Source organism: Trichomycterus rosablanca, chromosome 4, assembly GCF_030014385.1.
Source record: "Trichomycterus rosablanca isolate fTriRos1 chromosome 4, fTriRos1.hap1, whole genome shotgun sequence".
In the NCBI taxonomy this organism is placed as follows: Eukaryota; Metazoa; Chordata; class Actinopteri; order Siluriformes; family Trichomycteridae; genus Trichomycterus; species Trichomycterus rosablanca.
This window is the reverse complement of record NC_085991.1, coordinates 25,417,079-25,431,261: the sequence shown is the minus strand read 5'-3', so window position 1 is coordinate 25,431,261 and position 14,183 is coordinate 25,417,079. Positions and strand designations below refer to the sequence as shown.

The window sequence follows — 14,183 nt, the reverse complement described above, 5'->3', positions numbered from 1 at the left end:
TTTATAAGTGTGTTAAAAGTTAATAACACAGTGTGTTAAATATGTAACACAGAGGATGTCTACAGGAAGGGCCAGAGCAGACTTTATTTTCTATGGAAGCTCAGGTCTTTCAATGTATGAAGCAAGATTCTACAAATATTATCAGTCGAAAAGTGCAATTTTCTATTCTGCCATCTGCTGAGGAAACTGCATCAGAGCCAAAGACTCCAAGAAGCTGAACAATCTATCTATCTAATGCACTAATCAATTAATTTACATTTACATTTTCGGCATTTAGCAGACGCTTTGATCCAGCACTATAATCTAATAAAGTGAATATATATATATATATATATATATATATATATATATATATTTATATAATTAAGTAAAATTACCTTGTTTCCTTGAGCTGCATGACCTTCAGCTTCATCTTAAACAAATGATATTTGGAATTACATACAGTAAACACATTATTAAATGTTACATTTTTGCAAAAACTGACAATGTGTATTCTTCTGTGTTAAATATTAAAACATACCCCTGTGATGTGTTTTACATAGTTTTCTCCACATAATGAAAATGACAATCACAAGTAAGATGTTTGATGCTGCTAATATAAAAACAGTTGAATCAAAAACAGCATTCTCTGTAACATAAAAAATTGGGAATCATTATTGAAGTCAAAGTAAAAAAATGCAAATACATGAGTCGCAAAGTATTTACACAAACTAAAAAAAAAAATAGAGCAGTCATTCAGTTTCTGTATGCACAAATCTTTTTATATACAATGGAGTTTTGTTTAAACATATTACACATAATTATAATTATATGTGATTTTATATATGCTGTTAAAGGTATTTTATCCTACCTTTAATTTCCAGTTTTGTGCCTTTCCCATAAAGAATCTCTCCACAAGTAGCTACAGCACAGTAATAAGTTCCAGCATCAGAGGTGCTGAGGTTCCTCTTGGGGAGACTGTAGATACAGCTCTGTGTAGAAGATCCAGCATCAGATCTGCTCTTACACTGACCACTGCTGTCTCCATCAGTGTAAATGATTCCTGGATGATATTCTCCTGAACCATGTCTGATCCAGAACACACTGTGTTCTCCTGCACAGCTCTCAGCGACTACTGTACACTGCAGAGTCACATTGTCCCCATGGGCTACTGTTTTTAACGCAGGATTCTGGAGAACAGCATACTGACTGGCTGGTGAACCTTGATAGGTAAAAAAGAGTTATTACTATTAAGAATGTTAAAGTAATATTGTTGAAAATGGTGAGAATGGTAAAAATATGTAGATGTAGTGTATTTTACTTACCTTTGAGAACTAAAACTGTATAGCCCACTAGAACCATATCTACATTGTATGAAACTGCACAGAGGTAAGTTGCAGAATCAGACAGTTCTGCATTAACAATATTAAGAGTGAAATTGTTGCTTGTTCTGAACACACTGAAACGTGTGAGATTTAGTGAATTGTTATATTTTACTGGGGTGAAATAGTATGCAGACGCAATAAAAACTGGCTTTTCTCCTGCAGTATGTTTGAACCATGCAGTTGTTGAAGCTCTAGCAGATATAAAAGTACAATTTAAAGAAATATTTTGCCCAACATGAATGAATTTTATCTTATCTTGCTGAACAATGTCCACCTTCAAGGTAGCATCTAAAAATGAAAACTGTAAGAAATCTGAAAAAAGAAAATAAACTATATTAATAAAGTGCACACAAATGTAAAAATGAGAATGCATATAAAATGTTGCAAAACAAAGATAAAACAATACCTAATGTTAGGAGCAAGATAGATAAATAAATAAAAACCATTGTCTCCACAAATAATCTACAGTGGCTCCTGTAAAGAAACAATAATTATAATAAGGTAAGGATGTACCTTTAGAACAATATGAAAAGATTACATGGTCTAAGTTTACTTACAAGTTCTGTGAGTTCACTTACAGGTTCTGAAGGACTAGAGCAAACCGACTGGAGAATATCTAGATGTGTGCAATGCTCTTAACCTAAGACCTAAAAAAAAAACAGCACGATTCTTAACTAAGAGGGGATTGGCTGCCATTAACGTGGTTTGGACCAAGCTCCCACCAATCAAATAAATGCATTCAGCTTTAAAATATTATGTGCCTTGTATCCTGTCCACTGTGCTTTTCTAACCTGAGCCAAGTGTTCTATAAATGGGCTATTAATATGGGACTATTACAAAAGGCTATATGTTGATGTTACTGCCATTGTTAAAGTTTCCACCATTCTTTTAGAAATATGTCTGTCACTCATTGCACATTTTACTGCATCATCTTTTAGCTCTCTGTGCAGTGCAGGTCTAATTCATGATTCTATAAATATACCATTCTACATTTATTTATTTTTTCACAGTAAAAAATAAAGTTTTTCTTACAAAACAAAGATGTAAATACACTATATTGCCAAAAGTATTTGCTCGTCTTCCTTACATTTACCAGACACTTTTATCCAAAGCGACTTACACAATGAGCTGAACACGATGAGCAATTGAGGGTTAAGGGCCTTGCTCAGGGACCCAACAGTGGCAACTTGGTGGTGGCGGGGCTTGAACCGGCAACCTTCTGTATACTAGTCCAGTACCTTAACCACTGAGCTATCACTGTCCTTACATGCATATGAACTTAATTGACATCCCATTTTTAATCCATAGGGTTTAATATGATGTCGGCCCACTCTTTGCAGCTATAACAACTTCAACTCTTCTGGGAAGGCTTTCCACAAGGTTTTTTGACCATTCTTCCAGAAGCACATTTGTGAGATCAGACACTGATGTTGGACAAGAAGGTCTGGCTTGCAGTCTCCGCTCTAATTCATCCCAAAGGTGTTCTATCGGGTTGAGGTCAGTCAAGTTCTTCTACACCAAACTCGCTCATTCATGTCTTTATGGACCTTGCTTTGTGCACTGGTGCACAGTCATGTTGGAACAGGAAAAGGCCATCCCCAAACTGTTCCCACAAAGATGGGAGCATGAAATTGTCCAAAATCTCTTGTTGTGCTGAAGCATTAAGAGTTCCTTTTACTGGAACTAAGGGGCCAAGCACAAATCATGAAGCTCTCTATGCACTATTCTTGAGCTAATCTGAAGGCCACATGAAGTTTGGAGGTCGGTAGCGATTGACTTTGCAGAAAGTTGGTTACCTCTGCGCGCACTATGCACCTCAGCATCCGCTGACCCGTTCAGACATTTTACGTGACCTACCACTTTGTGGCCGAGTTGCTGTCGTTCCCATTTGCTTCCACTTAATTATACCACTTGACTGTGGAATATTTAGTAGCAAAGAAATTTCACGACTGCACTGCATGCACAAGTGGCATCCTATCACAGTACCATGCTGGAATTCACTGAGCACCTGAGAGCAACCCATTGTTTCACAAATGTTTGTAGAAGCAGTCTGCATGCCCAGGTGCTTGGTTTTATACACCTGTGGTCATGGAAGTGATTGGAACACCTGCATTCAATTATTTGGATGGGTGAGTGAATACATTTGGCAATATAGTGTACCTATTGATGTATTGCAGTAAATTCAGTTTTCCTGCATTTTTGTTTAAATTAATCATTGAAGGTTCTAGTCAAAACATCAGTAAACACAAAAATGTATTGGCAGTAATTCAAATAGTGAGAGATAAATTGAAATTTAATGTTTGATTCCATAATGGTAAAGGGATCTTAGTAAATCCAGACTTTATTGTCTATAAGTCTATAAGAACCACTCTGTGGCATCGACAGACATATAACAAAATTAGTATTACACTATTTTTGTAAATTGTTAATCCATTCAAAAAGAACATGTCTCAACACGATTGCAAAAAATCTACACTTTTACCATCTACTGTACATTCAATTGTGAAAAAATGCAGGTAATCTTTGAAGTCTTTGAAGGGGCATTTGGCTGGAAACCACTGTTGAATGTATGTGACCTTTGAGTTCTCAGATGACATTGCATGAAAAACAAATTTCCTGTTGACATAAACTTAGTCACATGGGTTTGAGAGTACTTTGAGAAATCATTGTCACTTAACAGTTTGGCGCTGCATACAACAAATGCAACATTAAACTTTATTACTCGAAGAGAAAGCCACACATTAGTTCTATGCAGAAAAGGCATCTAAGCTCTCTGGGCCTGTGCTTCATCCCAGATTGACTGAAAGACAGTGGAGACATGTTCTGTAGTTAAATACGTCCATGGTTCAGCATGTTTTTGCTTTTTGGAAGAACTGATGTCTCAGTGTCAAAAGAGTGTCAAAAGAGAAAAGGATCTGTTATCAGTAAACAGTTCAAAGCCAACATCTATTGTTGTATGGGCGTGCCTCAGTGCCCCTGGCATGGGGACTTCATATGTGTGAAGGACTATTGACATAAAAGTACAGTATGTATTATGATTTTAGAGAGACATTCGCAGGTATCAGTATACATTTGTTTGAGTGTACAAAATTCAATTATTGAAAACAGTAAAAATCTTTATTTTGTACTTTTGTGAATTAAATAAAAATTCAAGAGAATTAACAAATCACAGATCGTTTTTTTAATTGCATTTTACAAATTATCCCAAGTTTTTTTTTTTTTTTATTCAAATGGAATTTGTAGCTGAATAACAGCTTATACCCAAGTAAGTTGAAAGTGTAAATGTCGCAAACATATAAAGGAGGAGACAGTGGGTGGTATATCATTTCCTGTTCAGTATGGGGCAGGAAGGAGCAGCTCACTACACAATAAGTCCTGCTGAGGGGAACTTAAGCAGACCAGCATAAAACTTTAACATTACTTGTGAAAATCTATAGAATATTTGAAAAATACTTAATCCAGGTATATGCAAAAGCCTTCAAGTTTGACATGACATTTAGCAGAACATATTACAACCGCAAATCAAAAAAAGTTGGGACAGCATGTAAAATGCAAATAATAAAAAACACAGAGTTTCTTACATTTACTTTGACTTTTATTTGATTGCAGACAGGATGAACCTGAGATATTTCATGTTTTATCTGCTCAACTTCATTTCATTTATTCATAAACATCCATTCCTGCATTTCAAGCCTGCAACACATTCCAAAAAAAGTTGGTACAGTAAAGCATTTACCACTTTGTAATGTTGCCGTTCCTTTTCAGCACACTTAAAAGACTTTTTGGCACCGAGGAGACCAAGTGATTTAGTGTTTCAGCTTTTATTTTGTCTCATTCTTCCTGCAAACACGTCTTAAGATGTGCAACAGTACGGGGTCATCGTTGTCACATGTTCCATTTAAACCCTTTCCACACATTTTCTATTGGGGACAGGTCAGGACTGCAGGCAGGCCAGTCCAGTACCCATACCTTTACCTTCCGGAGCCATGCCTTTGTAATGTTTGCAGCATGTGGTTTTGCGTTGTCTAATTGAAAAATGCATGAACGTCCCTGGAAAAGATGACGTCTTGAAGGCAGCATATGTTGCTCTAGGGTCTCAATGTACTTTTCTGCATTAATGCTGCCATCACAGAAGTGTAAATGACCTTTGCCAAGGGCACTGACACAGCCCCATACCATGACAGACCCTGGCTTTTGGACTTGTTGCTGATAACAGTCTGGATGGTTCTTTTACGTCTTTGGCTCGAGGTCTTTTTTTTCCAAAAAAAACCTGGAAGGCTGATTCATCTGACCACAATACACATTTCCATTGTGTGATGGCCCATCCTAGATGCCTCAGAGCCCAGAAAAGTCTCATTCATAGCCCTAAATTGCCCCTGTTCCAACTTTTTTTGGAATGTGTTGCAGGCCTGAAATGCAGGAATGGATGTTTATTAATAAAGTTGAGCAGACAAAACATGAAATATCTTGGGTTCAAACTGTCTGCAATCAAATAAAAGTCAAATTAAATGTAAGGAACACTGCATTTTTATTTTATTTGCATTTTCCATACTGTCCCAACTTTTGCTGATTTGGGGTTGTAGGTCAAGGTTTTCTGTCGTTCATCTACATCACTGGCCCGTCACTTTTCACACCCTGTCAAAAACACAACACATTTCTTACCAAAGCCGCTGATTTTTTCTCCATAAGCATAAACATAAATAACCCAGCCTGTTTACCCAGGGCTAGCTTCATCCTCTTCGCTGCTTCAAACTAAATTTAATGTAAAAATAAAGCATTAGCATACCAAGATAATATGATTGTTGGTGTAAGATAGCTTAAATGGTATCAAGATTTTTTAATTACACAGATACCTAGTTATTAAAGCTATGAAATTCAAGTCAAAGTATTAGGGTCAATTTAGCTTTTTATTTATGTTTGAATTAATTTTTTGTTTTAGTAGTGTAGCATCTGTAATTAAATATGTATCACAATTTATATTGTGGGTGGCATGGTGGCTCGGTGGGTAGCACTGTCGCCTCACAGCAAGAAGGTCCTGGGTTCGATCCCCATGCGGGGCGGTCTGGGTCCTTTCTGTGCGGAGTTTGCATGTTCTCCTGTGTCTACGTGGGTTTTCTTTCGGGAGCGCCGATTTCCTCCCATAGTCCAAGAACATGCAGTCAGTTTAATTGGAGACACTGAAATGCCCTATAGGTAAATGGGTGTGTGTATGTGTATGTGCCTGCCCTGCGATGGACTGGCGCCTCGTCCTGTGTGCCTTGCACCCATTAAAAAGCTGGGATAGGCTCCGGCCACCGACCCCCCACCCTGCGACCCTAATTGGATAAGCGGTTAAAAAAAGTGAGTGAATTTACATAACACCAAAGAGTTATAATTAAAATGTTGTAAAACAAAGAAAGGCCAATCCCACCACAAACACTGCTTGCCTATTTATTAACTATCTTTATTTAACTAACAGTCGCTCAGTGGGTAGCACTGTCGCCTCACAGCAAGAAGGTCCGGGGTTCAATTCCCATTTGGAGCGGTCCGGGTCCTTTCTGTGTGGAGTTTGCATGTTCTTTCCAGGAGCTCCGGTTTCCTCCCACAGTCCAAAGACATGCAGGTGAGGTGAATTGGATTAAAGAAAAGTACATTTGTAAGTTTCACTCTCCAAGTCAAATGAATAATGTAGCCATTGTATCACTATGTTAAACATGGTCAACATGAGGCTTCTTTTTTTGCACAGTGAAGTCTTAAGTGGCCTTTGTGAATGTACGTCTATACTGTAGTTCTTGACAAAGGTTTGTCAAAGTGGTTAAATCAGCTGTTGATGAATGACAGGTTCTTGATGCAGTGCAGTACCGGGTGTTCAGCTTAGGCTTGCACCCTTGTCCTTTATGCACTGGATTTCTGCCAGATTTCCTGAATCGCTTACTGATATTATGCACTGAGGGAAAAAATGCAAATCCTTTATGATCTTTAATGAACAAAGAAAACGATCATTTTTTTAATTTTTCATGACTTTGTTGATGAACTGGAGATCCTCCGCCCACCCTTGCTCCTTAATGACTCTTTTCATGGATAGAGCTGTTGTACCAAATCATGACTATTGTAATGAATGAATGAATAGAATGAATGAACAGAATGAATACAATGAATAGAATCTTTATTGTCACTATACACAGGTACAATGAAATTTCGAATGGCATCTCTCCAATAGAGTAGCAGCAGTAGAGAAAAGACAGTAGTCGTAATCACAAAAAATAATTTACACTTTAAAAAATAAGATAAAAAATAAAAATATTTGCACTCTTAAGTAAATTTGCGTTTTAGCTTTCAATATTAAATATTAACTGTGTGTGCAAATGCTGCACAGTCCGTGTGTGACCCATAGTCCTGTGTTTGTGTGTGTGCTCAGTCTTTTTCAGTTCTGTGGTGTGTGATGGCGGCCCTCCCAGCTCTAGGAAAAAAGCTATTCCCTAGTCTATTTGTACGTGCTTTTATTGTCCTGAATCGTTTGCCTGAAGGTAGTAACTGGAACAGTGTGTGTCCGGGGTGTGTGGTGTCTTTGATGATGCTGCTAGCCTTCTTCCTCAGTCGGCTAGCATACAACACGTCCAGGTGTGAAAGTTCTGTGCCAATGACCCGCTGAGCTGTTTTCACCACCCGATGCAGATCTTTACGCTTGGCGGCAGTGCAGCTCGAATACCACACTGTGAAATTGCTGGTCAGAATACTTTCTATTGTGCTCCTGTAAAAGTTTACCAGTAGTTTCTGTGGCAGTTTGGCCTTTTTCAGCTTCCTGAGAAAGAAGAGTCTTTGTTGAGCCTTCTTAATCAGGTGTGAGGTGTTGACGGTCCACGTCAGCTGTGTATGTAATTGTGATTATTGTATTTTTTTCTTTTTACCCTTATACTAGCCCTAAGTTGACTGAACACTTTGTTTCATGTGTGCAATGAAATAAAAGTCAAAGTGAATATAGAAAAAACTTTCTGATCTACAGAAATGATAAATAAGTAAAACATGCAGGTGAAATGATTTATTTCAACATTTAAAGTTCACAAAATGTACAATAAAGCAAGCACATTTTCACACTCATGATATTCATTTTACACCTTCTACAGCTACCAGTTTTATGATCTATCAGCTTAAATTCACATTTAAACCATTTTCTGTCATTTATCATGAGGTGAGAACAAGTAAAAGTAAAAATTGAATTTAATTTATGAATTGTGGTTATCATACGATCTTACATTTTTAAGTATGAAAAATTTTCACGATCAAAACAACATTTGTATATAATAATTTTATATAAAAATTTTTATTGTGTTTGTACCTGCCCATATACTACAGTGCTGTTAATATTTTCCCTGGTTCTTCTAGAAGAGGAATTCTGAGCAAAAGTAAGAGCTGCATAGTTCAAAGCATCATCGTCCTCAACCTAACAAACACAACCAGACATGTGGAGCATTAATGCGGTGACCAAAGACATAAAAGACATTATTATTTTACAGGTTGAATGCTAAAAAAAAAATTATTTAGTGTATTTAGACCAAAATTGTAAGCAAATAAAATTTCAAAATACATATATTTATCAAAAAAAAAAAAAAAAAAAGAATAATAAATTGCACTAAACAACCTAAAGTTTGCAAGACACATGTTCTAGTAGCTTGTAAGTTGGTACAGGCCTGTTTTATTTTCTTGAATTCTTGAATTTCCACAAAGTATAATGTGAAAATAAATTGTCTTGGTGTTGGCAAGGGACCACTGTTATCTGCACATTTTATAGGATGCATTGAAACTAGCATTATATTTTAACAGCATATTTTTTTAAGATTTTTACATTACATTACACTTTAATTTTTCTTTTATTTCCTTGCACTACATTGACGTGTTTTGTGTAATTCTTGTCATTGTAAATTGCTTCTGTAACACTGCAATTTCTCTTTGGGGATCAATACAGTAATGAATCAATCAATTAATCAATCAATAACATTATTTACGTGGGAAATTGTTTGTATTTTTAAAAAAGTCTTGCTTAGTTTTCAACTTGTTAAATGAAAAAAAGATAGAACATGCTACATGCTGTTTTTCATAGATAGATTTTGCTGTCAAATGTTAATATTAAGTTCTGTTCTTGCATGAGCCAAAATGTATTTAAATATTGTATTGAAATAAAAAAAAAATACATTCTACATTCAATTAAAAACACTTTAGACACTATAAATGTAAGTTACAATTGTTTTGTATTTGTTCATTTTGTTAGGATCTGAAACCATTTGCAGTGACAAATATGCAAAAGAGCTCAGATAAAAGGACTTTGTCACAGCACTATAATCTTAAGTCTACAAACATTTGGCACTCATAAAGTGAATATGTATAGATATAATTAAGTAAAATTACCTTGTTTCCTTGAGCTGCATGACCTCCAGCCTCATCTTAAACAAATGATATTTGGAATTACATACAGTAAACACATTATTAAACGTTACATTTTTGACAATGTGTATTCTTCTGTGTTAAATATTAAAACATACCCCTGTGATGTGTTTTACATTGTTTTCTCCACATAATGAAAATGACAATCACAAGTAAGACGTTTGATGCTGCTAATATAAAAACAGTTGAATCAAAAACAGCATTCTCTGAAACATAAGAAATTGGGAATCTTTATTAAAATCATGAAGTAAAAAATGCAAATACATGAGTCGCAAAGTAATTACACAAACAATAAAAAATAGAGCAGTCATTCAGTGGCTGTATACACAAACCTTTGTATATACAATGGAGTTTTGTTTAAACATGTTACACATTATTATAATTATATGTGATTTTATATATACAGTTGAAGGTATTTTATTCTACCTTTAATTTCCAGTTTTGTGCCTTTCCCATAAAGAATCTCTCCACAAGTAGCTACAGCACAGTAGTAAGTTCCAGCATCAGAGGTGCTGAGGTTCCTCTTGGGGAGACTGTAGATACAGCTCTGTGTAGAAGATCCAGCATCAGATCTGTTCTTACACTGATCACTGCTGTCTCCATCAGTGTAAATGATTCCTGGATGAGATTCTCCTGAACCATGTCTGATCCAGAACACACTGTGTTCTCCTGCACAGCTCTCAGCGACTACTGTACACTGCAGAGTCACATTGTCCCCATGGGTTACTGTTTTTAACGCAGGATTCTGGAGAACAGCATACTGACTGGCTGGTGAACCTTGATAGGTAAAAAAGTGTTATTACTACTAAGAATGTTAAAGTAATTTTGGTGAAAATGGTGAGAATGGTAAAAAATATGTAGATGTAGTGTCATTTACTTACCTTTGAGAACTAAAACTGTATAGCCCACAAAAACCATATCTAAATTGTATGAAACTACACAGAGGTAAGTTGCAGAATCAGACAGTTCTGCATTTACAATATTAAGAGTGAAATTGTTGACTTCTCTGAACACACTGAAACGCGTGAGGTTAAGTGAATTGTTATATTTTACTGGGGTGAAATAATATGCAGATGCAATAAAAACTGGCTTTTCTCCTGCAGTATGTTTGAACCATGCAGTTGTTGAAGCTCTAGCAAATATAAAATTACAATTTAAAGAAATATTTTGCCCAACAGGAATGAACTTTATCTTCTCTTGCGGTACAATGTCCACCTTCAATGTATCATCTAAAAAGGAAAACTGTAAGAAACCTGAAAAAAGAAAATAAACTATATTAATAAAGTGCACACAAATATAAAAATGAGTATGCATTTAAAATGTTGCAAAACAAAGATAAAACAATACCTAATGTTAGGAGCAAGATAGGTAAATAAATAAAAAACATTGTCTCCACAGATAATCTACAGTGGCTCCTGTAAAGAAACAATAATTATAATAAGGTAACCGACATACTTTAGAACAATATGAAAAGATTACATGGTCAAGTTTACTTACAAGTTCTGTGAGTTCACTTACAGGTTCTGAAGGACTAGAGCAAACCAACTGGAGAATATCTAGATGTGTGCAATGCTCTTAACCTAAGACCTTAAAAAAAAAAAAACCAGCATGATTCTTAACTAAGAGGGGATTGGCTGCCATTAACGTGGTTTGGACCAAGCTCCCACCAATGAAATAAATGCATTCAGCTATAAAATATTATGTGCCTTGTATCATGTTAACTGTACATTTCTAACCTGAGCCAAGTGTTCTATAAATGGGCTATGAATATGGGACTATTACAAAAGGCTATATGTTGATGTTACTGCCATTGTTAAAGTTTCCAGCATTCTTTTAGAAATTATCTGTCTGTCACTCATTGCACATTTTACTGCATCATCTTTTAGCTCTCTGTGCAGTGCAGTTCTAATTCATGATTCTTTAAATATACCATTCTACATTTAATTATTTTTTCACAGTAAAAAATAAAGTGTTTCTTACATTTACTTTTATTTTATTGCAGACAGTGTAAACCCAAGATATTTCATGTTTTGTCTGGTCAACTTCATTTTATTTAATTAAATATCAATACTTGCATTTCAGGGGGCAATGTAGGACTAGTAATAAGGCAAAAAAAAAAAATAAACTAAACAATGATGTGTTTTCTTTATGCATTTTCTCCCTTTTTTTCCCTTTTTTAGCGCGTCCAATTGCCTGATTGCGTCATGCTTCCTCTCCACCAATGTTGATCCCCGCTCTGATTGCTGCAGTGCAGCTCAGCACTGTGTACAGAGAGACACACCCTAAGAGCACTCTTTCTCATCTCTGTGCAGGCGCCCTCATTCAGCCAGCAGAGGTCGTAATTGCACCAGTCATGAGAGAGAGAGACCCCATCCGGCTTAGTCCAGCCTATATCTGAACAACAGGCCAATCATTGTTCATGTGGCCGCTTAGCTGGCAGGCAGAGCTGAGATTCGATACAATGTATTTGAGATCCCAGCTCTGGTTCCAGCGTGTGTTTTTACCGCTGCGCCACCTGAGCGGCAATAATGATGTGATTACACTGAACTGGCCTGCCTGCTATCCTGACCTTTCCCCAATAGAGAATGTTGAATTTTAAAGTGATAAATGTGACAACAATAACCCTGCACTGTTGCACACCTTAAGACGTGTTAACAGCAAGAATTGGACTAAAAACACCGGACACACTTCATCGCATGGTTTCCTCTGTGCTAAAATTTATTTTAAGTATTGTTGTGGAAGAGTGAATATTGCTGATTCGCCAGCCGGGTGACCAGTGTCCTTTCTGTGTGGAGTTTGCATGCTTTCTCTGTGTCAGTGTGGGTTTCCTATGAGTGCTCCAGTTTCCTCCTACAAGTCCAAATGCACTCAGGTTAATTGGAGCTACTAAAGTGTGTGTGTGTGTGTGTGTGTGTGTGTGTCTGCCTTGTGATGGACTGATGACCTGCCTGGGTTGTTTTCTATTTTTTGCGCACTGAATCAGACTCACTGTGACTCTGACCAGAATAAAACAGTGGTAATACAGACAAATAAATAAATGTATGAATAAATTAAAGAATGAATCAATGAACCACTTCATCACTTTTTGCAAAATAAATGTAGACTTATAAAAACAGATAAATACAAAAAAGATGAAAAATAAGATGAAAAAAAAAGATGTAAATACCTATTGATGTATTTGAGTAAATTCAGTTTTCCATCTTTTTTTTATTTAAATCAAACATTAAAGGTTCTAGTCAAAACATCAGTAAATACAAAAATGTATTGGCAGTAATTCAAATAGTGAGAGATAAATTGAATACAGTAGACCTTTGAGTTACGAACGGTTTACCATCCAAACATTTCGAGTTACGAACGATCTTTTTCAATGAAATTCGCGAAACACATGACGTCACGAACAAGTTTGCTCCAACCGTCTCTCTCTCTGTATATACAGTGAGCGAACATTCGGACAGTAGACAGTGTTTTTCCGGTGTTTTCTTTATATTTTGTAAAATTCTATATTTAAATGTCCCCAGAGAAGGTGCAGAGGAAGCGCAGTGCTGAAAAAATGTTGTGTTGTATAATTACTCCTGCCAGTAGCTGTCACTGTGTATCAGACAGAGGGGACAGTGAGTAAGAGAGAAGAAGGAAGTTCTTCTTTTGTGAAATTACACTTACAAAATATGAGAGAAATATGAGAGTTATTGTTGATTCTGGTAGATACAATGTATTATGATGTATGGTACAGCACACGTACTGTACTGAAATGTGATGTGTGTTTATGTACAGTACTACTGTGTATTGTTGTTTATTACAGGAATGTCTATTCTATAATTTAAGATTTAAGGGAAAATATACTTGTATTTATAACAAAAAAGACCATTTAAGACATTAGAAAGGTTAGGTAAGGGGGTGATTTGGGAGGTCTGACACGGATTAATTATATTTACATTATTTCTTATGCGAACATTTTGACTTAAGAACAGCCCTTTGGAACCAATTAAATTCGCAAATCAAGGGTCCACTGTATGTTTGATTCTATAATGGTAAAGGGATCTTAGTAAATCCAGACTTTATTGTCTATAAGTCTATAAGAACCACTCTGTGTCATCGACAGACATGTAAAAAATGTTAAATACGTCCATGGCTCAGCATGGTTTTGGAAAGAACTGATGCTGAGGTCTCAGTGTAAAAGAAGAAAAGGATCATCCTGACTGTTATTAGTAAACAGTTCAAAGCCAACATCTATTGTTGTATGGGCATGCCTCAGTGCCCCTGGCATGGGGACTTGCATATGTGTGAAGGACTATTGGCATAAAGGTACAGTATTTATTATGATTTTAGAGAGACATTTGCAGGTATCAGTATACATTTGTTTGAATGTTCAAAAATCAATTAGTGAAAACAGTGAAAATCTTT

General features: G+C 36.1%; 1 protein-coding gene across 1 annotated transcript; it reads right to left on the bottom strand.

Annotated features, from left to right (window-relative positions):
* Positions 1 to 7,212: 7,212 nt before the first annotated feature.
* LOC134311895 (uncharacterized) lies at positions 7,213 to 13,124 on the bottom strand. Its single transcript, XM_062993544.1, has 7 exons — positions 13,114 to 13,124; positions 10,664 to 10,797; positions 10,209 to 10,559; positions 9,747 to 9,781; positions 8,680 to 8,784; positions 7,929 to 8,210; positions 7,213 to 7,290 (listed from the first exon to the last, which is right to left on the bottom strand). The coding sequence occupies exons 1-7, from the start codon at positions 13,122 to 13,124 to the stop codon at positions 7,213 to 7,215; spliced, it is 996 nt and encodes a 331-aa protein (XP_062849614.1).
* Positions 13,125 to 14,183: the final 1,059 nt, after the last annotated feature.

Excerpts from the sequence above, each read along its gene's own strand:
- LOC134311895 (XM_062993544.1), bottom strand. Across the intron at positions 9,782-10,208 it reads CACAAAACTGGAAATTAAAG|ATGAGGCTGGAGGTCATGCA; the intron begins GTAGAATAAAAT and ends CATTTGTTTAAG. Across the intron at positions 7,291-7,928 it reads CTAGCCGACTGAGGAAGAAG|TGCATAATATCAGTAAGCGA; the intron begins GCTAGCAGCATC and ends TTTTTCCCTCAG.